Source organism: Haliaeetus leucocephalus, unplaced genomic scaffold, assembly GCF_000737465.1.
Source record: "Haliaeetus leucocephalus isolate CR32 unplaced genomic scaffold, Haliaeetus_leucocephalus-4.0 Scaffold808, whole genome shotgun sequence".
NCBI classification, from domain to species: Eukaryota; Metazoa; Chordata; class Aves; order Accipitriformes; family Accipitridae; genus Haliaeetus; species Haliaeetus leucocephalus.
In genome coordinates, this window is record NW_010973244.1 from 4,872,945 (window position 1) to 4,895,732 (window position 22,788).

Here is a 22,788-nt window from a genome sequence, read left to right on the forward strand (position 1 = left end):
TGTACTTCCTATTTAAATGTAATTAAAAAAAAACAAACCTGTCAGTTTCTTCTCCCCCATCTTTCTGCATTTTCTCCTCTTTTTCTCTCTTTCCCTCTTTCTCACTTCTTTTTGCACTCTTTCTTTTTTAAAAAAAATTTTCCCCCATTGCAGCAGTAGCATCTAAGAACAGTCAGACTTCACTGAATGCAGGTGAACATATGGTATGTGACGGCTTAGGTCTCTTTCCTACTAATGCCGGTAGTTGAGTGGCTAAGGATGAGAAAAATTATGTATTTATACTGCAATTATATGAATTATATGGTTTACTGTCTAAGTACCATTCCGCATCATGGTAATTATCATGATATTAAATAGCTGAGTGTCATCATAGAAGGAACACAAGTCATTACCACAGTTCTACATATGATAACTCTTAAACATAATTGCTATGTAATCTTTAGGTGATTGAATTATCATGCAGACCCATGTGCATGCTGCCAGCACAGCTATGCATAAAAAAAGCTGCTTAATCAAAGATTACTGCTGTTTCTTTTTTTTAATTGAATGATTTTCAAAACATGGCAATTCAGGGCCAGATTTTGGAAAAATGTGCTACTTTTACTCAGCTTTGTTAAAGTGTGTGATATGAGTTTGCTTCAATGAATGATATAAAGAGCACGTATGCATAACTGCAACAATGCCATAGGTACAAAAGGGATACTTGCCTTTGCCTGGGCAGCATGTTGTGAATCCACAAACCCACAGAAGTCAAGTCATTGTCCTGATCAGATGCCTCTCTCTGGATCACATGCCTGACTGTTAAGGTAACTTTTGCAGATGTTACAAAGTGGTACCAGCTGGTCTTAGGGGAAGGATCATATACCCCATATAGGGGTTCCTATAACCATCAGAAAGTAAATTTAACAAACGTTAATGGAAGAGAATCTGACATTTTATATAGATTCATATGTTTTATGATGTATATTTGTTATGAAAGTTGCTTAAGCTGTAATGTCCATCAATTTTCTTTCATTTGTAGCACTTGTTCAAGGCAGTTGTATGTAGATTCAAAGAGTAAAATCTATATAGCAAATTTGTTTTACGTTGAAGTATGTTTTTTGTGATAACAGAGTGACTTCCGTGGAGGTATTTTTTCTATAAACAGATTTCATGCTTTTCTAAAAGTTCTTGTCTAAAAGTGCATACAAAAATCTCAGAAAGCATTTCTTAGATCTCTTGACAGCTTGTAAGGAAAGCAAAACCAACAGGTTGATGTCATCTCTGTTACAATATTTTTCTAACCATTTTCTTTGTTTCTTCAAAACAAATTCCAGAAGTAATATATTTACTTGAGTCATGAACGTATACAAGGTAACTCCACCTCTGAAGTCACATACTGTTTCTTCTGAATACAGACTCAGAATATGAACCAGGATGGCCTCATTTCTGAAGAGCAACATCTGCATCTGTGCCTGAGAAAATGTGTCCTCCTTGCATGCTGATAACTTTTAAATGGATTTCTTGCACTGCAAATACAACATGCCACTCTGATATTTAATTCTGAGCTGATGAACATTCCTGGAATTTGTCATTCAGAAGAACCAGATCAGGCTGAGAGTTTTAGCTGCACTTAGAGCTTAATAAGTATTTATTATTGGAATGTGTATTGTAAGATGTGTTTTATAAAGAAAAGTGGTATTTCTAATATATATCGCTGCATTCTGATATACATGAGATCTATATTATATACTAATAAATATGGGATATTGCAGTCAATTTGTATTGCTCATGTTTTATGTACTGAATACAATTTCTTCACGATTTAGTAGGCATAAACAGTAAGGGAGTCAAAGTTTATCATTTCATCAAAAGTCTTTGCAGCTTTACGAAGATTTGGGGGTAGATTCAAGTTATATGGTTGTAATCTGTTTCATTGCAGAGTTCAACTGCTAACAACAAATCTGACACCTTTGGGTTCAAGTGTCTTAGTTCATTGTCTAATCAGAAGCAGAGATGAACAGAGACTGCATGATTATTGAGCAAATAACATCTCTGTCTACCTGTCTCTCTTCTTTCTCATGGCAAGAAGGGTCTAGAACTGGTGCTTCCACTTGTGTGATGCAAGTAATGGCAAGAATGGGAGGTATATATGGCACAGGTTATTTCCAGCCTGGTAATTAAGGATGAGAGAATGCTATGGAAGACTCAGCATATGGTTCTATGTAATTTGAAGAAGTGGTTGGAACTGAAAATTCAGAAATTTCAAATTCTTCACTTTGACCTCCTTTCCACAGATGTGGTAATGGGTCAGTGTGATCCATGAAGAAGTCTATGCATTAAAGAAAATATATAGATCTTGGCCATTGGAAAGAGCCTTCAAATCTTTCAGTTACTATTACCCATCTGTTTGATGACAGTCAGCTGCTACCAATTCTAATATGTTAAAAAACTAGTGTGAAACAGAAATGCATTGCATATGCCTATTAATCTTTTAGAAAGGAGAGGGACAACGTCTTATGGAGACATGAGGAAACTAGCATTATAGAATCTGCATCCTCAGATCTTCTAGGTCTCTGACTCCCACAGGAAGAATTTTGTGGAGTCTTTGTCTGTTGAGAGTAGAGAAAGAAAGTTTATTTTTATGATTTTTTTCTAACTTGAAAGGTAAACAGAGTGATTAGACTTACTTCCCAGGTTTAACACAGCTTTTTTTTTTTTTAACATGCTTAATGCTCCTTCAATTAATACTAGTGGCCTTTGTATCTAAGCCAATGTGTGAGTGAGTATGAGGTAGTGTGTTGTATATTTTGATCTCAGGTAGACTCTGAAATACCTACACTTGATGCAGGTTTGCAGAAAACATTAAACCTCTTAAGCTTAAAAAGCAGCAGCATTATGAAGGTAAAATCACAAGCTCTGATGATCCATGCTGCACTGAGATCCATAATTTTGTCTTCAGTATAAATTAAGTAGACCTGTAGGTCAACAGCTGTCCACTGTCATGCTTCCCCTGTATCAGTTTTAGAAACTGTAAACATAGTTTCTGCAAGGTAGCAAAATTCTTAACTTCTGTAATTTGTAGTTCTCTAATCCCTAGAGAGTTAACTGTTTGTGTCAACTGAGGATAACAACCATATTGTGATTATACATACAGATTTATTAAAGATATACAGAGGACAAATGGCTATATCAACCAGAAACAGATATCACATACTTCATCAGCACGCAGAGAATCATTGTGTCAGCAAAACAAATGACCTGAAAGTAGTATAGAACTATTTATTAGCCTAGTGATTTGTGGGGAAAATCCTGAATGATGGAAGCATAGTGTGTTGGTCTTTGTATTTGAAAACTTGCTATGCTCAATGACGTAAGGATGTATGAATAGGCATTTAATCAACATGACTGCAAGCCTCAGTCTCAACTGGGTGTGTTTTAGTTGATGAATACAAGATGGGTTGTGGATTTTTTGACTGAACAATGAAATAAAAATCATTTATGAAATATTGGTTGTGGTTTTACATACTTTTCTCTAGAAAATAAATGCTAAACATCATGAAGCTTGAATAAACGTTATTCTTAGACACTGAAAAAGCTCTTATATCACTGTGCAAAGTATTTCTGGAAATTATAGAATGTGAAAAAGCAACCTATAGAGATGCTATATATAAGCAGTTCTTTGATAGCAATTGAGGACACAACAGTAGTAAAAATTGACTCAGCAGATCATTTCGGTCGTTCCTAAATTCTCAAGGCAGGGATGGATGTACATGTTTGCTTAGGCTCTTCTCTGAATCAGGGTGTAAAATTTTATTTCAGAGAGTAGTTGAAAGTAAGCATTTTTAAATGTGTGTTTGACATATGTTGTAAGAACAAAAGCAACAGGTTTTAGCAGAATCAGTTAATGTAGGCCATATAAATTCAAACTGAAATATATGCAGTTATTTAGACATAGTGTACAAAGTGTTTTAATGGAGTTTTAACAGATTCTTCTGTGTTAATTACACAACAGGACTGGGTTTCTGTCTATGTTTTTGAGGGGGTCTGAAAGATTTAAATTGCTTTCCACCATAGTAGCAAAAATAAGTTAAGAATTTTAAAAAGTTGCAAGCAGTCACCAAAGAGCATCCCACAGAAGTAGGCAAAAATCAGATGTGCTTGAAGAATATATGATAAAATGCCATCCTTCATTTCATTCAGTGCATGAAATGGCTGGTGTGAATATGGTATACCAATAAGAAGTGTGAATGTTTTTGAAGAATATGGGTGGGAAATACTTTTTTCTTTAAAAATAAAGAACATTTTTTTATTAATTCCCTTCTAAGAATTTTGGTTAGTAACTAAATAATCACTAAATTGTCAGTTGTGAATAGTGTGGATGAAATGCTCATACAAATAGTAGCTAAGGTACTGGTGATTGACCATGGGTTAAGCAGTTTACAAAGGGGATTTCTTAAACAAATCTGTATAAATTTTTAGAGATCAGTATCTGTTTCCAATCTTTTACCAAGCTCTGCTTAAAAGACAAGATTCAATACTCAGCAGAAGTACGTCTGTTGAATGGAATCAAATTCTGCAGGTACTTTTACTGTGGATCTAGCCTCCAGAAAATTGTGGGAAATTGTGGTTCATACTTTAGAGTAGAGATTAAGCCATGAAAGTAAGACAACATGAAATTTTGTAGTGTCATTATGCAACATTTATATGAATATTAGATTGACTTTAAATGATAATGATTGCATCCCTCAGTTTTCTTCCTAGATTTTGAATAAAACCAAAACTGGAACAAAAATTAGCCCAAATGACAGAACTGTTTTTTTCTCCTCAAAATTAGTTGAGGTCACAACTTACTCAAGATTTCCATATAAAACTGAACTAGACAAGGCTTATGCCTATGGTTTAGATACAGTTTGAGGAATCTTTTAAAATTGCCAGGCAATTTCTTTGGGCTCATGTTTTACTGTTTACAGTCCTCACAGATACCTGTACTGGATTTTAAAGAGGTGTCAAAGGAATTATTAATGACCACTCAGAAGCTTGTCTTTAATTTTCAACTATAATTAGGAAATTGTGCATGACAGCAACTATATTTGAAAGAAAACAAAAGATGTTCAGTACAGTTGTAGTATTTGTCCCTGCAAATCTGCTTTTTTTTATATCCTATGGATTAAATTTATGTTCTGCCTCATTCCTCCTTTTTATAGTATTAAATTATGGTCAAGAGAAAGTGTATTTCCAATGCATATCACATTTGCACATTTTTTATTCTGTTCAGGTACAATCTACAGGTGGCATGTCTGTTTTTCCAGTGGCCACAGAAAAATATAATCGCTCATCAACAATGTTATTTGCTTTTTCCTTTAGGGGCTGATGTTATCAATTTTGATGGCCATGTAGTGTTACCATACAGATTCAGGAACAAGAAAATGAAAACACTGAAAGATGTCATCTCTCTGAAATTTAAGACCTCTGAAAGTGAAGGTGTAATCTTCCACGGAGAAGGACAGCAAGGAGACTATATCACCTTGGAACTGAAGAAAGCCAAACTTGTTCTAAATTTAAATTTAGGTATACTTAGATTGTTTAGTTCTGTGCACTTTTTACATCTCCCACAAGAATTTTAGGTCAAATATTACATCCTTTCCCCCCCAGTAATATGGTAAGCCACATCATTAAATCAGATAATTTGGTGAAAGTGTTGTTCATTCCCTTTCTATATGGATTGGTTTTTTTGGTTTTTTTTTTTTTTTTCTGTTCCATTTCTTCCTTTTTATTCTGTGTGAGATACCATGAAAATAAGATCATACAGAAAAACAGGATCAGCAATATATTGTCATTAGAAACTTGCCACAAACAAGAAAAGCCTTGCTAGAATTATATTTGGCCTCAGCTGTGGCTTTGAGAGAAGGACACTGTCATCAGTGCCGGAGGAATAAAGGTCGCTCTTAGGAACCTTGCAGCAAAAAAAGTATCAATCTGGGAAGCTACAGGCCACTTGAAGTTGAGGTTCAGCAGGCTTCCTAGAATCTGAGAAGTAGGACTAGGAAAGGAAATAAGACATATCAGTTTATCAGGCAATCTTATGATGGAATCCTGTATATGTTACTCTAGCTCCAGCCTCCTTTTTCCCTCCCAGTGAAAGACTACAGGCTCATGAGTGACCAGATTTATAAAGTACATTTATTATGAAAAAAACCCCACAGTTATCTAATTTCAGAGGGGGGGTGTGTCCCCTTCAAACAAAAAAGTTTTAGAAAAAGATTTCATGTAACTTTCCTTGCTTGTCTTACAGACATGTGAAGAGTAAATTATTCTGTTCATTATTTACATTGAATAGTAATTATTTCCACTAGCATTTTCTCCTGCTCTTTTTCTAAAGATCAACATGAGCAGATGAAGAGGAGTAAAGCACATCTTCCTATAGCAGTTATCTATTTTTAACAATTTTAATTGCAATACTAACCCATTCATTTCCACTTTCTCCATATTCTTTAGTTCAGTCTGTCTTTATAAGCTGTTATAACTTCCATATATGTGCTTGGTGGGGATGTTTCATTTATAACTAGGCTGCTAAATGGGAATACACCCTGTGACACACACTCACTTTAATAAACAGAAATAATGGTTTAAGGTGTTATTCTTCCTCTGCCTGAGAATATTGTCTTTGCACCAGAGTCAGTGGAAAATGATGTTCGTTTTGCCTGGTGAAATCCAGTGACTTAGTTTCAAACATCATGGAGGAGGGGATGGAGGGAGACAGGGGTTGATTTAGGTTTTGCTCTGCACTGGATTTGACTTTGCATTGAAGAAACTGAGGCTCATGGACATGCATGGATTTTTTTTTTTTTTAACCAGTAGCTCTTGATTATTGGGCAGTGCAGCAATTTTTTAAACTTACTGCTGAATTAGTCATTTGCTGCTTCAGTTGAGATCTGTGCTATCAACCTTTGCTGGCTTAGCTATGTCAGATTGCAATGAGATGTGATCTCTGACTAGCATAGCTGGACTGGCAAAAGCGCCTAGAAAACCCAGCAGAAAATTGCAAAACTGTACTCTTGCTGGTAGTTTGACTTCCAGAATAGGAGGTTTGCTGCAGGAGGAAAGACTGAAATAAGCTATGTTAGCAGAAAACTTTTGCTGCTGTTAGCTCAGTCTGCATTAAGCCTTTTGCTATACACTCGCTGGTATAGCTATAGTGGCAGAGCCTACAAAGTGTAGAACTTGGACTGAAAAGGCTTTTTGTTACCAAAGCCTGTTGTCAGGCACCATGTCTCCTCAACAGTAATAAATCAGTACAGTTCCAGGGAAGCTCAGGACCCAGCCCAAAGGTAACAGCTTTTCATTTCTATAGTGTAAGGATGAAAACACAGAAAACCCCTAGTTGAAAAGGACTTTACAATTATGAATAACTATTTATTCGGATCACTGATCAGACACTTGCTGTGTTTGGTCTAGGTATTTTTATTTATGGAAGCAAGTCTCCACTGGGCAGATCTTATCTTCATGGCAGACTGACTTCCTCCAGCTTATTGTGTGCCTGGTATGATTCAGGTGAAATATTGAAAGAGAAAGAGGAAAATATTTGCCTAACTGGTATGAGGTGAAAATTACTATTGTTTCTGTCTTCATCTTAGGCAGCAACCAGCTTGGCTCTATTTATGGCCACACATCCGTGATGACAGGCAGCCTCTTGGATGATCATCACTGGCACTCCATCATCATAGAGCGCCATGGGAGAAACATCAATCTCACCCTGGACAGACACATGCAGCACTTCAGAACCAATGGAGAATTTGATTACCTGGACCTGGATTATGAGGTAGACAGTGAAACTTGTTTGTTTTCATTCAAATTTGCTTTATAAAGATAAGTCCAATGAGAAGAGAAAAGAAAATTAATATAATTTAAGATGTTTTGGTACTTTTCTGTACATTTGTTTTAATTACTTTTTCCCTTACATTTCCTGAAATTTTCTTTCCAACACTGTTCTCTCTTAAGTGTAAATTAAGTTTCTCTTCATTAGTCTACCAGATCCCATCTGGTGTAGGAGCCATCTCAGCCTTTTGTTTTAAAATGGGAGATCTGTGTTATTCAGCAAGCTAAGCATACACTACTTTTAAAATCTCTAAAAGCAGGTGCTGTAAGTGGGAAGTAGCTTAAAAAAAATATATGTTTTGGGTTTGTGTGGTGGGGTTTTTGTAGCAGGGGAGGGGCTACAGGGATGGCTCCTGTGAGAAGCTACTAGAAGCTTCCCCAGCTCCAAGTCAGACCCACCTCTGGCCAAGGCTGAGCCCATCAGTGATGGTGGTAGTGCCTCTGGGAGAACCTATTTAAGAAGGGAAACCTGCAGTGGAGAGGGGATTGGAATGTGAGAGGAACACCTGTGCAGACACCGAGGTCATTGAAGAAGGAGGGGAGGAGGTGCGCTGGAGGAGGTTGATACCCCTGCAGCCCATGGAGGTGAGTGGGGGAGCAGATGCCCACCTGCAGCCCATGGAGGACCCCATGCCAGAGCAAGGGGATGCCCCCCAAGATGGCTGTGACTCCATGGGAAAGCCTGCACTGGAGCAGTCTGTGCCTGAAGGACTGTAGCCTGCGGAAAGGACCCACGCTGGAGCAGTTTGTGAAGAGCTGCAGCTCATGTGGAGGACTCACATCAGAGAAGTTCATGGAGGACTGTCTCCCGTGGGAGGCACCCCACAGTGGAGCAGGGGACGAGTGAGGAGTCCTCTTCCCCCTGAGGAGGAAGGAGCAGCAGAGACAACGGGTGATGAGCTGACCCCAACCCCCATTCCCCATCCCCCTGTGCCACTGAAGGGGAGGAGGTAGAGAAAACCAGGAGTGGAGTTGAGCCTGGGAAGGGGGGAGGGGTGGGGGGAAGGAGTTTTAAGATTTGGTTTTACTTTCTAATATCCTTGTTTTGATTTGATTAGTAGTAAATTAAATTGATTTTTTTTCCCCAAGTTAAGTCTGATTTTTTGCCCATGACCATAAATGGTGAGTGATCCCTCCCTGTCCTTGTCTCGACCCACGAGCTTTTCTTTATATTTTCTCCTCCCCATCCCACCGGCAGGGAGGGGGGAGAGAGTGGCCTCATGATGGTTTGTTGCTGGCTGGGCCTAAACCGCAACAATATCATACAGTCTGTTATTCCATTCAGGTGATAATTTTGCACTTGAATCAGGAAGCCTCGTTCTGTGGTGACAATTAGTATTTGTTTTTAGCAAAGCAAGCAGATGAGAACCTTTTTACTAACACGGATCTTGATCTTTCTTGTCTCAGGTAGGTAGGTAGGTACTTGTATTTTCACAAATGTGCCATCAATAACTTCTTTTTATAAAGAAACAATAAAAAGTTAGGAAAGTTCTAATAAAACTTTTGTTTAATCAGTCGGGTTAATGCACACAAGTGTTGGTAGTAATTAAACATGGATTTGTTGTTTGATTGCACTCTGGCTTCTGCTATGATGAACTTGTTTAGTTCCTCTAAATTGTTATATGAACTTCAGTGTGTTGGTTATTACAACTTTGTATAATGATTTTCTTGCAGTCTTTACTGTTTCTAATGAGAATTAATGCTGTTGGCTGAGCCAAATACATGTATTTCCATTCTTGCAACTTTTTAAGCAGTAAGAGGGAATCAAAATGATGTAATACAGAAAAGTTTGAATTAACTTGTGTATTGATATTTTTATAATCTTTTGATTAAGAATATGATATGAATGTTTGAAAAAATTACTTATGAATTTAAATGTTACAGAATTAATATTTACTTGTATTCCAACAAATCTTTATGAAGATCTTATCTGGTAGCAGTTATAATGAGAAAATAATGAGCAAATTTGCCTGTACCTCTATTACTCATCAAGGACTGAAGATCTGAGTTGAGCTACTGAAAACTCACATAAATAGATTTTAATAAAGATTTTCAAGCAAGTGAACTACAGAAAAAGTTAGGCTGAATGCAATTAGCCAGGGTTGGGCAATTCATGTGTGTATATATATACAAAACATATATATATATATGTAGCATGTTTACACAATAAATATATTGCATACAATAAATTAAACCCTAGTAAGACTAGAATCCAGAAGATTCACTGTCCTCTCGTTGACATTAGAGACCTTACTGGCAGTTCTCAAAGATACATTTCGATCTCCATGTACATGGATCCCCTTGTGTTTAATGGAACTTATTCAAGTGTGTGGGGATACATGTTTCTGTGGTTCATATAAATGCAAGAGCCTTAACTTCTCCTTCCTTTCCTCTCAGTTATCTCACTAGTTTTGGAGTTAGTCATCACAGACTATATTTAAATATGTTGCCCTTGTGATAAATTAATCACAGTGAACAAACCTGAAAGTATCAAAACTATTTTTCATTGAAAAAATAGTGTCTAGCTTAATCTCTTTCAGAAAAGGTAAGTAAACACAAAAGAGGAATAAGCATTAGGGCTGATTGCATTTTCAAGATAAAAAAATAATCCTCTGAGTCCCTCTTAACTCACTGTCATGGTACATGTTTTTTTGCAACTTTTCTCCTTTTCTTCAAAAAGTCATATAACAATTGGAGCTACTGAAAACTCACATAAATAGATTTTAATGCTTTCCTTTGTATTTTCTCTTGCCCAAACACATGACTATAACATGCAAAAGAATGTTTGACAGCCATTAAAATATTACAGTCACATTCTTCAGTTCATGTAAAGTTCTATATCTTCTCTAAAGTCAAGTCATGTCAATTTATAATACCTGAGGATGTGTCCTACAAAACGCTTTTACATAGCTGGTATGTGCTATTTATAAATATTTGGGTTTCAGCTGTGTAGCTTTAGTTCTTCTTATATGCCAAGTTAAAGCCTTCTCTTTGGGGTAGAAAGTGATATCTTACACGCTTTTAAAATGGGAAATGTGTCCCTAGGGCTGTGTTTTCCTGCTCTCAGTAATAACAAATGGAATTAACAAAGAATGGTATTTAAAAGCTTGACTCTGCCGAATCTCAGCAGCAGACTACAAGTTCCATTTTTGTGAGCACTCGAGGGGCAGGGAAGCTAGGTGTCATTACTATTTATGCCATCATCTATTGAATATAAATACTTAACATAGATTGCAGGAACTAATCTCATGAGTCCCTTATCCTTCACATTCGGTCTGCAAAATATTAATGAAAATGTTTAGCATTTATTCACTTCCAAACATTCCAGAAAATACCCTGATGCAGTAGAGACCTGTATAGTCTCTATGGAGTGACAGGGAGAGTCTTCGTAAAAGATGAACATTTTTTGTTCATCATTTGTTTTTCTTTGTTTTTTAGCACTAGAGATTCTGGATAAGCCTGTGGTTTAGGGTAATGTAATTCAGCATTAAGAGAAAAACAATTCCTGTATGACCTTGATGGCTGAGTCTTTGTGGTGGTTGTCTTCATCTTCTCTGTGGAGCTGATTTGGCGTGCTAAGTCATGCAGTAACTCCTCATTGACTAAAACTACATGATAAAAGCATGTTCTCAGTAGTGGAAGGTGATTTTTTCTGACAGGGCATAGCATCTTTAACTATGTGATTCTGTAAAATTCTTCTGGATGAAGTAGATATACAAGCATTAAAGGAAACAAATGCATCGTATTGGAGCCCACTGCTGCTGTGTGGTAGTCTGAGCTCTAGCACACAGTTAGAGCTGAGTGAATTATTTGAATAAGATTATCCAGCTAATTTCACATCTACTTTTGTTTAGAAAAATACCAAGATGGACATTATTCCAAGTTCTTTGTTTAAAATACGTATTGTTCAGTAGCGATCAGAAGAGCAGTCTATATATGAACAACTGTGATGTGTGCTCACTATTTGGACAATTGTAATAATACTTGGGATTTAATACCATAAATATTTGCAACTATAAATTCATTACAGATTTTTTTCTGCTTTTGCAGTGCTTATTTGATACTTCCTTTTTCTGTAAGCAATGTTGCCAGCTCTTTCATTCGCCATGTTTAAGCATTCAAAGAAAGCAAATACATCTACAGCAAATTTATTTATAAGCCTTTGCCCTCCAGTAACTATCTCACATTTTCTGTTTCATTCAAAGATAACCTTTGGAGGCATGCCTTTTTCTGGAAAGCCAAGTTCTAACAGTAGGAAAAATTTCAAAGGCTGCATGGAGAGCATCAACTACAATGGCAATAATATCACTGACCTTGCCAAGAGGAAGAAATTGGAACCTTCTAATGTGGTAAGAGCATAATTTAATGGTCATCTAAACTTCTGCTTCTCCTTCTAAAGGAGACTAGAAGGTTTTTGGGTGTGCGTAGCTGATATCCGTGTGATATAATGGAATGATATAGAACACAAAACAGATTTTATCACATACCCGAAGATCTTATTGTATGTACATTTGTGACTTTTTTTTATCATTATGCCTGAGCATTTTACTTCTGAGGTCCCATTTCATCTTTCCAAAACTAACCTTCAGTATCAGTTAACTACTTTTCAAAAGAAAATTAGCTGAACCAATAAATACTTCTTTCCTTTCCTCCCAAATTATAGTAGTCCAAAACCAGCACAGACAAGATTCACTGTAAAATCAATTGCAGCTTTCTCATGGCTTTAAATCCTGGTATCTTCCATCCTTGCAGAACTAGTTGGACTGCTGGATTGCAAAAGTTGTTGGAAGGGAATGATTCTACAGGCCTTTCTGATAGCTCTGAAAAGCCTTGAGATATTAGACTTGAAAATCAGTATTTAGCTTATTAACATTACAGAGCTTATTAACATTTTATTCTATTTTTATCTCTTGCTTAAGCATTCATAGTTGCTTTCACGTTCAAACTTCCGGCTTTATGGGCAGGGTGATTAAGAAAGAAAGTACTTTAATTACTGTATTTTTAAGGCTCTAAATGTTCCTAAAATTGCTTGCTGGCATACAAAGGCAATGTGGATAAGAAATAAATGTATTATTATCATGAGTTTGAGATGGTCTGAATAAGTTGTTCAAGGCTTTCTTCTGTACCAGTTTACAGCCTTCACAAAGTCCTGCTAACAATATGTATGGTTCCACTATTGCTTTTCTCTTTATGTAACAGAGTAAACATTTACATATGAAGCGATGATGAAGTGCAAAGGATTGACTACCATTTAATTACTCCTTGCATAGTAATATTGAAGTTCCATATAATCGTATGAACGATATGGTTAAATGGTCAAGGTAATATGAAGGATAATTTTGAATATGTGATGTTTGCCTGTACAAACTCAGTAATGCAGCCTGGTATTTAGAACCTTTTCTGTACATCAGTTTCTTCAGTATTGTCAAAGGCAAAGATCATGATATATATGCCGTGGAGGAAGACTCCATTTTTAGAATTTTTTGGACCCAGTTGCAGGAACTCCTGGATCTTTGACCTTTCTTTTTTTCAAAAATTGCTTGTGATTTCCTGCCTGCAGTGCATTTTGAGCTTGTAATGTAACCATGATTTTCAAAGATTGATGCCTGATTTAGAAAAGGATCTTTGTACAGGAGCAATTTCCCCAATTTGCACAGTCAAGTCCACTGCAAGTTAGTAGGACATATTCTTAAAACCTTTTTCTGAACACAAGTGTTACTTAAAAGGTTTCTGTAGTGCAAATCCTATCCTTTCAAAAGTACAACATAGCTAGCAGGCCTGTAAAGTCTCTGTAAAATCATCTCTCTGATCTTTTGTTTGTTTGTTTCTTTCTTTCTTTCTTAAATTTTGTTACCTGTAACATGAAAGTAAAATCCACATAAGAAGCTTTGGCAGTGTTAGTGCTACATCAAAAGGCTATGGCATACTAGTTTAATTCGATGGTTCTGTTGATTTCCAATTCTGATAATGGCTATAAAAATAGAAGTGACCTTTGTTTTCAGTAGAATTACTTAAATTGCTTCAGCTCTTCAAAAGCAAAATCAATTCTACTCTAACTAAATCAACATGGAATTTTATGTTTCTTACAAAAGCTTTTTTTTCTCCTAATTTTTAGTCTGGTTTAGACTCAGTTGAGACTACTGTTGTTGTTAATCATGTTTATGATGATGGCACTTAAGCAATCCAGCAAGGATCAAAGCTCCATTGTAGGAGATCCTATACAAACCCTTAACACTAGGCACACCCCGCCCTAAACAGTGTATTATCTGAAGAGGCAAATCAGACAAAACGTAATGAAGTGGAACACAAGCAAAGTAATCAGTATGGTGATGAGAAGCATCATGGTGGGGGGGAGGGACAGAGGAAAGAAGGATATTACAGCGGTGTGAGACAGAAGAAAAAATTATTCTTAGATACACATAGTTGAATTTCAGAAGTCACAGAGTGAAAGGGAGTCGACAAGTTAATTTTACAGAATGAGGAGGCCCAGAGAACCACAGATGATAATAAGATGATAATTTGATTTGTCTCTGAACAAATTTAAAGTTAAAAAAATTTTTAGGTCTCATATACATAGATGTTATGAGCAAAAAGCACCACCAAGCATCTCTTTATTGAACAGCAAGGACAGAAAGACAGTTTAAAAGCATATTAAGTTTAAATAAAGTCCAACACTGACTTTAATAACATATTTATTTTAGATTTAGAGGGTAAGAGTAAGGGGAAAAAAAGTTTGGCATTCCTTTGTGACATATAAGATGGCAACAGCTCTTTGGGGAGAATGAGTCAGATGGATGATCTTGAGCAGTTATTGTTCTTATTAGTGGCACCTGATTTGTTTTCATAGAAGATTATGAGGCAAATGATAAAGATGGCCAAAAGGGAGAGTTGGGGAAAAAAGGACAGGTGAGACAGAGAATGTAAGTGTCTGCTTTTCTCCTGAACCAAGCTGCAAACAAGAGTTGGCAGTGACTAACTAGCACAGTACATGCTAACTCTTGTATACAGCTTGGCTCAGGACTAAGACAGAAACAGGGAACACACTTGCAAAGAATCTTCCAGTCCATCTTTTCTATGTTTTCTACTAAAATATGACAAGCTTTGTAGGACTTTCATTACCTTGCATAACTGAATAATATTGACCCTTGTACCACTAGTGAGAAGAGACTAGAATATGCAGCTAACAAGACGTAGTCCAGAGACATTTAGTTTAGGAATTTAGTCACTTTATCAAATTTTCCTACCCAGAGATATATTGAGGGTAGGCAGTGTGAATACTAATTGGATTTAGTTTCCACAGAATGTTCTCTCCAATTTTAAAACCTGTCACTGAAAAATGCTGAGGAGAATCATATTTGCTACCCTTCATCCTCACATCCTCTATGTCTGTGCTCCACCCAGTTCTGCAGCTCCTGTGCCATGTATTACTGAGTGCAATCATATACAAACTTAAGATGAGTGGTTTCTTTAAATTATTTATATTAAGTGAAAATTATGTTAAGCTTAAAGATGAGTAATAAGCTATTTTGAGAAAAATACTGCAACATGATAAACATTAGCGTACAGTACATTACCTGTACTGTATGATCCATCCTGATTTAATAGGTATTGTAGTCTTAATAAACTAATTACCTCTCTTTTGGAAGCTATGTATTCAGCCAGTAGCTCTATTAATTGGGAAAGGCTTTAAGACCTAGTACTGTTTCCACAAGGGATAACTTCTGAAAGTGGATAAGCAAAATTGATTTATAAGAAGTAAACACGAAGCTAATCTGCAACACAGATTAAAGATCATGATACAAAGCTCATGCTACCCAAATTAAGGTGTTTTTACCATTTCCCTTCCAATGTAGTATGAAAAATTCTCTGATAAAACCAGCAGTTTCAATATAAATGCATAGTATGTTTGACTTCCAGATGTCATTACCCAGAGAACTATTCAGAAAGACACTCTGAATCTACAGAAAAGGATCTCTTTCTCTTTGAAAAACGAAGATGCTATTATAGAGACAAGCTGCAGATTAGCTCAAACTTTTGACCTAGACAGCAATCTCTATCAGATGGGCTGTACTTAAAAGAGGAGTCGTCTTGTGGATTACAGTTATAGAGGGAATCGATAATCTAGCTCAGATTAATCTGAGTAGCTCAGTAGGGAAAATACCAACTAGAAAAGAAATTAGAATTATATGTTACTTCCTCAAGAAATCTTTTCTGCAGTTAGGCTGTTCATGATAAATGCATTCACTGATGTGAAAAAGGATTTGAATGCATTCAGTGCCATTAACATTAATAGGTGTTATACATGCAAGGATCCAAAGCGTCAGGATGACAGGAGAGTGTCAATTGGATATAAAAGCCTTCTTGCTTTGAGGAAATTGTTAGTTCTTCATGGTAACAAGGCAGCAAGAGAAACTCTTAGAAAGTAAGAAAAGCTTTCTGAGCTTTCTGAGCACTGCTTAATTGGCATCTGTGATGGAACCGTGAGATGTCAGCTCTTACAAAATGCTGTTGCCCTTTGTATCTACACAGGACTGCCTTAACTATGGAAGAGAAGTTATTTCTAATCCATAGGGTGACTGTTAAACTGAGAATGCTAACAAAGGGTTGCAAAGGGTATTTCAGCTCTCAAGGGTTTTTTTTCTGCATGTAAAATTTGTGGTTTAGCCAAAAGTATTCTGTAGCACACTTGGAAATGTTCAGACTAAAGCTATTCAAACAAATGAGTTAACAATTTTGATTTAATACTTAGTTGGCTGAAAACTTAAAATCTCTAGGCACCTTTTACACTAAAAAAACCTAGAGCAGCCAAACAACTTAGGAGCAAAGGAGATCCTTTGCCTTTACTCAGAAAGTAGTTGTAATTTCTCTCATTCACACTGTAATTTAAAAGCTTCGTATAGTTTTTTTTAGCTAATTATTTTCCTAAACCTTTGGATATTTTTTGTTATTCATGGAACATGGGTGTATGAAAAGAACATGGTTTCTAATGCTGAGATTTTATCATAAAGATAGGAACAAATCTTCTAGGAGATCACTATAAAGAAATTTCTTCTTTAGTTCCATATTACTGGAAACATCAGTGTTTCTTAATTAACGATGGAGGCTGCCAACCTGATAGTCTAGTTGCTACTAGTTCTACTGGCCTTTATCAGTAGACTGTGTGGCAGTATAACTTCTGACACTGTGTAGGAAAAAGAGCTGGTTATGCGGAGTAATCTAAGAATCTATCTAAGTGCTCAAGAACCTATTATTTTTATTCATTTAGTTTTGACATGGAAATACTATATAAGAAACTGAATCTGCCACACAGGTGCTATCTTGCTATGACACAGAGAAGGTATTTTCTGATGTGGTGTGCTTTTAAAAAGTGATGGGTTTGGCCATTGGTAAATGACTGCTAAATCTTGCTTCCTTATTGACATCATCTAGCCCGTCTCCAATGGAAAATAATTACTTCTAAAAAAAATTTACTTAGGACTTTCCTCCCACACATTTTCAGACACAAAATTCCTATCTTCCACATTCTCTGACTTCCCTCAAGATGAACTTTCAGATGCATTTATACACTATGAATACAAAAATATGTGACATAAAAGCTTACATCAGGAAGTCAGTAATACGGAGTTTTAAAATATTTGTGTGATAAAGACGATGACTGATTCCTATTGGGATTCTGTACTGTGCTTAAGTGAACCTCATCTCTAAACATCTAGGTACCTCCAAAAATGTTGTTCCATCCTTAATATTTTTTTAAATATACAAATAAATATCAAAGGAATTGCTGTCTTGATCATAGTAATAATTTCCATACTGCATCAGGTAAAATTCTTCCTTCCCAAATTGAACTGAAATTGCCACATGTTAGAGGAATTCTTCAGCATAGGAAGTTTTCCTGTTATATTTGCATTGATGCATTAAAAAGTCAGTTCTGGACAGAGGTTGCTACAAATTATTTATGATTTCTAAGGAAAAAAATGGTAATACATCCTACCATTGTCATCTTCCGTGAGAAATGACATGAGAACCAGAGTGAAAAATTCATGTCCATAATGCTAGTCTTGTTTACAGATATATTTAAAGCCTTGGAAATCAATAAAGGTGACTGGATTTTTGTCCATTTCCCAGAGAGTAAAATTTTACAGTGTGAAAACTGCAGTCTCTTTTACAGAGAAAATTATTGACCAACTACAAATATTAGGCATTGTTCACGATCAGCTACTCCAAATCCTTCTGCTTCATGAAATGAAGTATTAACTTATCTAGTATTATCCAGTAGAAAACATAACAGAGAGGCTAGCTCTTCACAAGGTGAAGAGCTTCTTTCACAACCTCATGTATTGTATCGAATGACACATTGATATAAGAGTATTTGGAAAGCTGTATTTCATTTTGTAAAAGGATGAATTACTGCTCTGTTATAGGCTTCTTTGGTGACCACAAACAAGCCCAAGTTTCTCTGTGATTCATTTCTTCATCTTTGAACTGGTAATATTAATGCTTTCATCTGAGCTTTATCTTTGACTATAACTCCTCAGGGCAAAGACTGCCTCCTATTGTGCGCATGTACAGTACAAAATATAATGAGGCCACTGCTAGACAAAACGGAAACATCAGCAACAACATTATAATAGTAACGATAATGATAGTAGCACATTTTTACATGCAGCTTGCATTGATCACAGTAGTCTCTAGCTTGAATTAAACCTAAAATACTTTTCTAGAGGTAGCTATAAATTTAACGGAATCTTATCATTTTGCTTATTCTTTTGCCTTTTTTTGTGTTTTACTTAGGGAAATTTAAGTTTTTCTTGTGTGGAGCCACATACAGTGCCTGTCTTTTTCAATGCCACCAGTTACCTTGAGGTTCCTGGTCGTCCAAGCCAGGATCTGTTTTCAGTCAGTTTCCTTTTCCGAACCTGGAACCCCAATGGACTTCTTGTCTTCAGCAACTTTGCAGATGACCTGGGGAATGTTGAGATTGACATAAATGAAGGCAAAGTCAGCGTCCATATCAATGTCACCCAAGTGAAGAAGAACCGAATAGACATCTCATCAGGTAAGTGGGTTTTATTTAATTGGTGTCATTTTTGTTGGTGTTGTTTAAAAGCATCGTGGACCTAAAAATTAGAACAATTGTTTTACAAAATCTAAAATTTAAATTGCAACTCCATTATTCTATGTTTCACTGAGTAAGAGGTAGAAAAATATTGAAATAGTTGTTAGATTAAAAAAGAAGACACAAATATTCTTATTCTGTCATGAAACCCAGAAAACATGTCACCCCTTATCTATGAGGCAGCATTGCTTCTTTTTTTCTTTCTTCCATCTGTCTTGGAGTCTTCTTTGCAAAAATACATGGTTTCAAAAGGGGACGGTACTGCCTTGTTGAGAGTAGCCTAATAATTAGGCTGCTCCTGTTACTTCCTAATAATTAGGAAGCTCTCATAAAAAAAAATAATAATTCCATTTGTTTTAACCACAAGCATGAAAAATATTGTGGCATTCTCTAAGTATGCTGTAGAGTCATGCTGGAGAAGTACCAGAGCTTTCAGTGCCTAACTAAGGAGGTTTTGGAAAATACTGGGTAAAAGGTACAGGATTAGGTTTGTTTCTGGAAGAAAGGGTGTGTGTTGGTGTCAGTTGATCAACCTTTTAAAATTACTTGATACTTCCATTTCAATAAATTATACTTTCAGTCTAGATTCTTTATGGGCATTTCTGGATCAGCTGTAGCCAGTACAGTGTCAGCTACATCATGTCAATTAACGCTTTTTCTTGGCAAAGTCATGACCTCATTGTGGGTTGGAAAATACAGTATGGTTTCCAAAATAAAATGCCCCCCACACCCCCCCCCCCCCCCCCCCCGTGATTATTTGAAGCATATATGGCAACCTAGTTTCTTAACCTTTTTGTCTGAAATCATCTGTGGTTACTATTTTTTCTTAATTTCATGGTCTCAGTTTTCATCAAGAGGATTGATACACTGCTATAGCTCTGAATGAATGACAGTGGGTTTTATGTCTACTCTTCTACTTGATTTCTATTTGAAAATATATTGTCTACATAGTCATATAAACAGGGACTTGAGGAAATGTAGGAAAAAGAAGAAAATGCCTTTTTTAATGAGAAAACATACATTAAGTAACATTTCATTTGGCAAGTGGACATTTTTGCTAGTTGTCTCTTTTCACCCCAGTAATGAAATAGAGCTGAGCATGGAACGAAATTAATTATTTTAAAGATAGAACTGAATAAAATATGAATAATAACAACTAAATATCAGAATTTACCTGTTTTGTAAAATGAAAATGTTTTTATTAAAAATACATCATATCTCCTTCCATCATTACAATTTTTTTAGTACAAAAAATCAATACCATAGATTACAAGTTAGCATTTTATTGCTTTTGTTATATAAACACACTCATGAAAGAATTAAGTAACGTTTTGATAATACAGTAGTGTCTTGAACAAGAATGTTTTGTTAAGTTTATAGTGCATCATAATTAGGAAAGACATGGAATTATTACCCTCATTCTTTCTTCCTCAGCTCTGCCTACTACAAATCCCAGTTTACAGGGACAAGTGGCTACCTATGATACTTCTTCATGATCTTCCCTGTGCCTTTTTTGTCCAAGGAAGATTTCAGTGCTGATTAGCCAAATATTATGAGAAATAAAAATTTCACCAATTTGCCACTAATTTTACTCACTGTATATATTGACACAAACCCATTTTCAGATTACATTACATTTACATTCTGGTAAGTATACACATGTGAAAACTTCTAATTTGCTTTTCTGCTTTCTCCAGACCTCCACCCACAACAAAAATTCCCCAATGACAGCTATGTAAAACCAAAGTATTCATATTCTGACTTTATAATGAAATATTCTCAACTGAATATTCATCAGAGTGAAATCTTTTTAGTCTGTATGATCAATTTACATAATAGCAGAGAATCACATACAGTCATTAATTTTTGTAGTCGTGATGCTGGTTTTGACCTCCATACAATCCAATAGCTACATACTACAGTTTGACTGTTTTAAAGACTTAGTAGTTTCCTTTTTTATTACAATTTGTACCATAACAAAAATACATTTATTGTTTGATTTTCATTGTATGGACTTTTTATATTTGCATAGCTATCCTGGGAAAGCTTTGATTTATTTTAATACTTTGTTGCTACTTTTGTTGCAACAGGCATTTCAGTGTCTGTGAAATTAATTGTGTGTGTGAACATAAGAAAGCAAAATATGGCATCTGTTAGGGAAGGCTGCAGAAGGAATGCTGCTGTTGCACAGCAAATATCACAGTGGCCTTCTTGTTCCCTTCTTGTGCAGGGAATTAACAGATGTCAGCATGTAAGTGTGCTGGGCTTAGGTAGAAGTCAAAGTGGTCTGCCTTTGGCACAAAGATTTCTGACTGTTGTGGTCCTATGGATATAAGAGGTATACTTTTTCACTGATTATTTTTAACAGCTGGCAAAGCAGAATTTTGTGTAGAATGTGCAGCCTTCTATGTAACTGCATGTGTAGGGTATGAACAATTAGACTTCTGTCTGCTGGGAGCTACGCACCCTGGTTATCACAAAGACTTAGGCTAACTAAAAGCACAGCCTAGATGCAGGTGTTTTGTATTTCATAGCTTTGCTGTACTTATGCCTGTCACCTGTAATAGCATATTTTCCCTGGAAGAAGCTAAAGTCTCTTAGTCCTTATTCTATACAACTCTCATAAATTACTAACTTACTTTCATTAGCAGCTTTTAATGTCAGCTTTCCATGGGTACATCAGCAGTTCATTCTGGGGCATAGTCTAACTCTGGCTGTAGAAACAGTCATTGAACTGACTGGCAGGAATTACATGAGAGAACCGTATGCTGATGTGCAGGTGGCAGAGTTTGTTCCTGTACATCTCTGCACTAAAGATATTGGTGTGGAACAGAATTCTGGTTTGTCTGTTTTTCAGTGTCATAATGTTCCTTAAACACCTTAAAGCTGCATGCACTGAATCAGGGACCTCTAACTTAGCGTGAGTGGAGTTCAGATAAACAGGAGAGTCTAGCCTTCCATCGTATCAAATATAGTTAAATTCCCACCTTTCTCACTGGTAGATGGGTGCTGCAGACACCTTAGTGAACTCAAAAAGTCCTTATTGAACTACTTTATGAACTGCTTTGTGATGCCTGGGAGGGATCAGACAGTATGTGAAAGATTTTCTTGTCAACTTGACGGAACTTTCATACCTGATTCATTCGAGCTTTTTGTTTAAGGAGAGAAAGGCAGATGCAGTTTTAAATATTTTGATGACACTTTACAAAAATAAAAATGAAATAATGCATAGCAGGTACAGTTGAAGAGCTGCACTTCTAGTCCCATATAGTACACGTACCTGTGTTTACTACTTACCTATAGAGTCAGTAAGGTGAATAGTTTACAGGACATTGTAAAAAGGTTTGTAGACAGCTGTAAGGTTTAGAGGCAACAGCATCAAATAATCAGCAAGCAGAATCAAGTGACTGTTAAGAAGAGTGAGAGCTACTACTAATCTGAGAAATCAGAAATAGGTTTATACTTTATTTTTTTATGTCAAGTGATTGTACTTTTTCTATTTTATATGGTGAATGACGGATAAAATAAGCTAGGGTGGTCGAATAGGAAGCATGAATGCAAAAAGTTTAACTTCTGTGTAAATACAGTGACTATGAGAGGTTTACATAGCATGCTGTGGGAAAACATTTGGATCAATAGCAGGCAATTCATGGGAATCATGAAGCAGAGATCGCTTTGCATTTAAAATCACAGAAATTGAGAGTTACCATCAGGCAATGTGTTCTTAGCAGTTTTCTTTGTCTCCCAGAGATCCTTCCCTGCTCTCACCAGTTGTCGGTTCTGGTTTTGTCAGGGATAATTTTATCACAGTGTTA

The 22,788-nt window shown here is 36.1% G+C and overlaps 1 protein-coding gene across 1 annotated transcript in view; it reads left to right on the forward strand.

Moving 5' to 3' along the window:
- Positions 1-22,788, forward strand: part of CNTNAP2 (contactin associated protein-like 2) — a 1,206,765-nt gene that overhangs the window by 569,606 nt on the left and 614,371 nt on the right. Inside the window, exons 5-8 of the mRNA XM_010581816.1 lie at positions 5,347-5,550; positions 7,617-7,801; positions 12,063-12,206; positions 18,649-18,913. Of these exons, the coding sequence (XP_010580118.1) occupies positions 5,347-5,550; positions 7,617-7,801; positions 12,063-12,206; positions 18,649-18,913 (798 nt within the window). The remainder of the gene's footprint in view (positions 1-5,346; positions 5,551-7,616; positions 7,802-12,062; positions 12,207-18,648; positions 18,914-22,788) is intronic.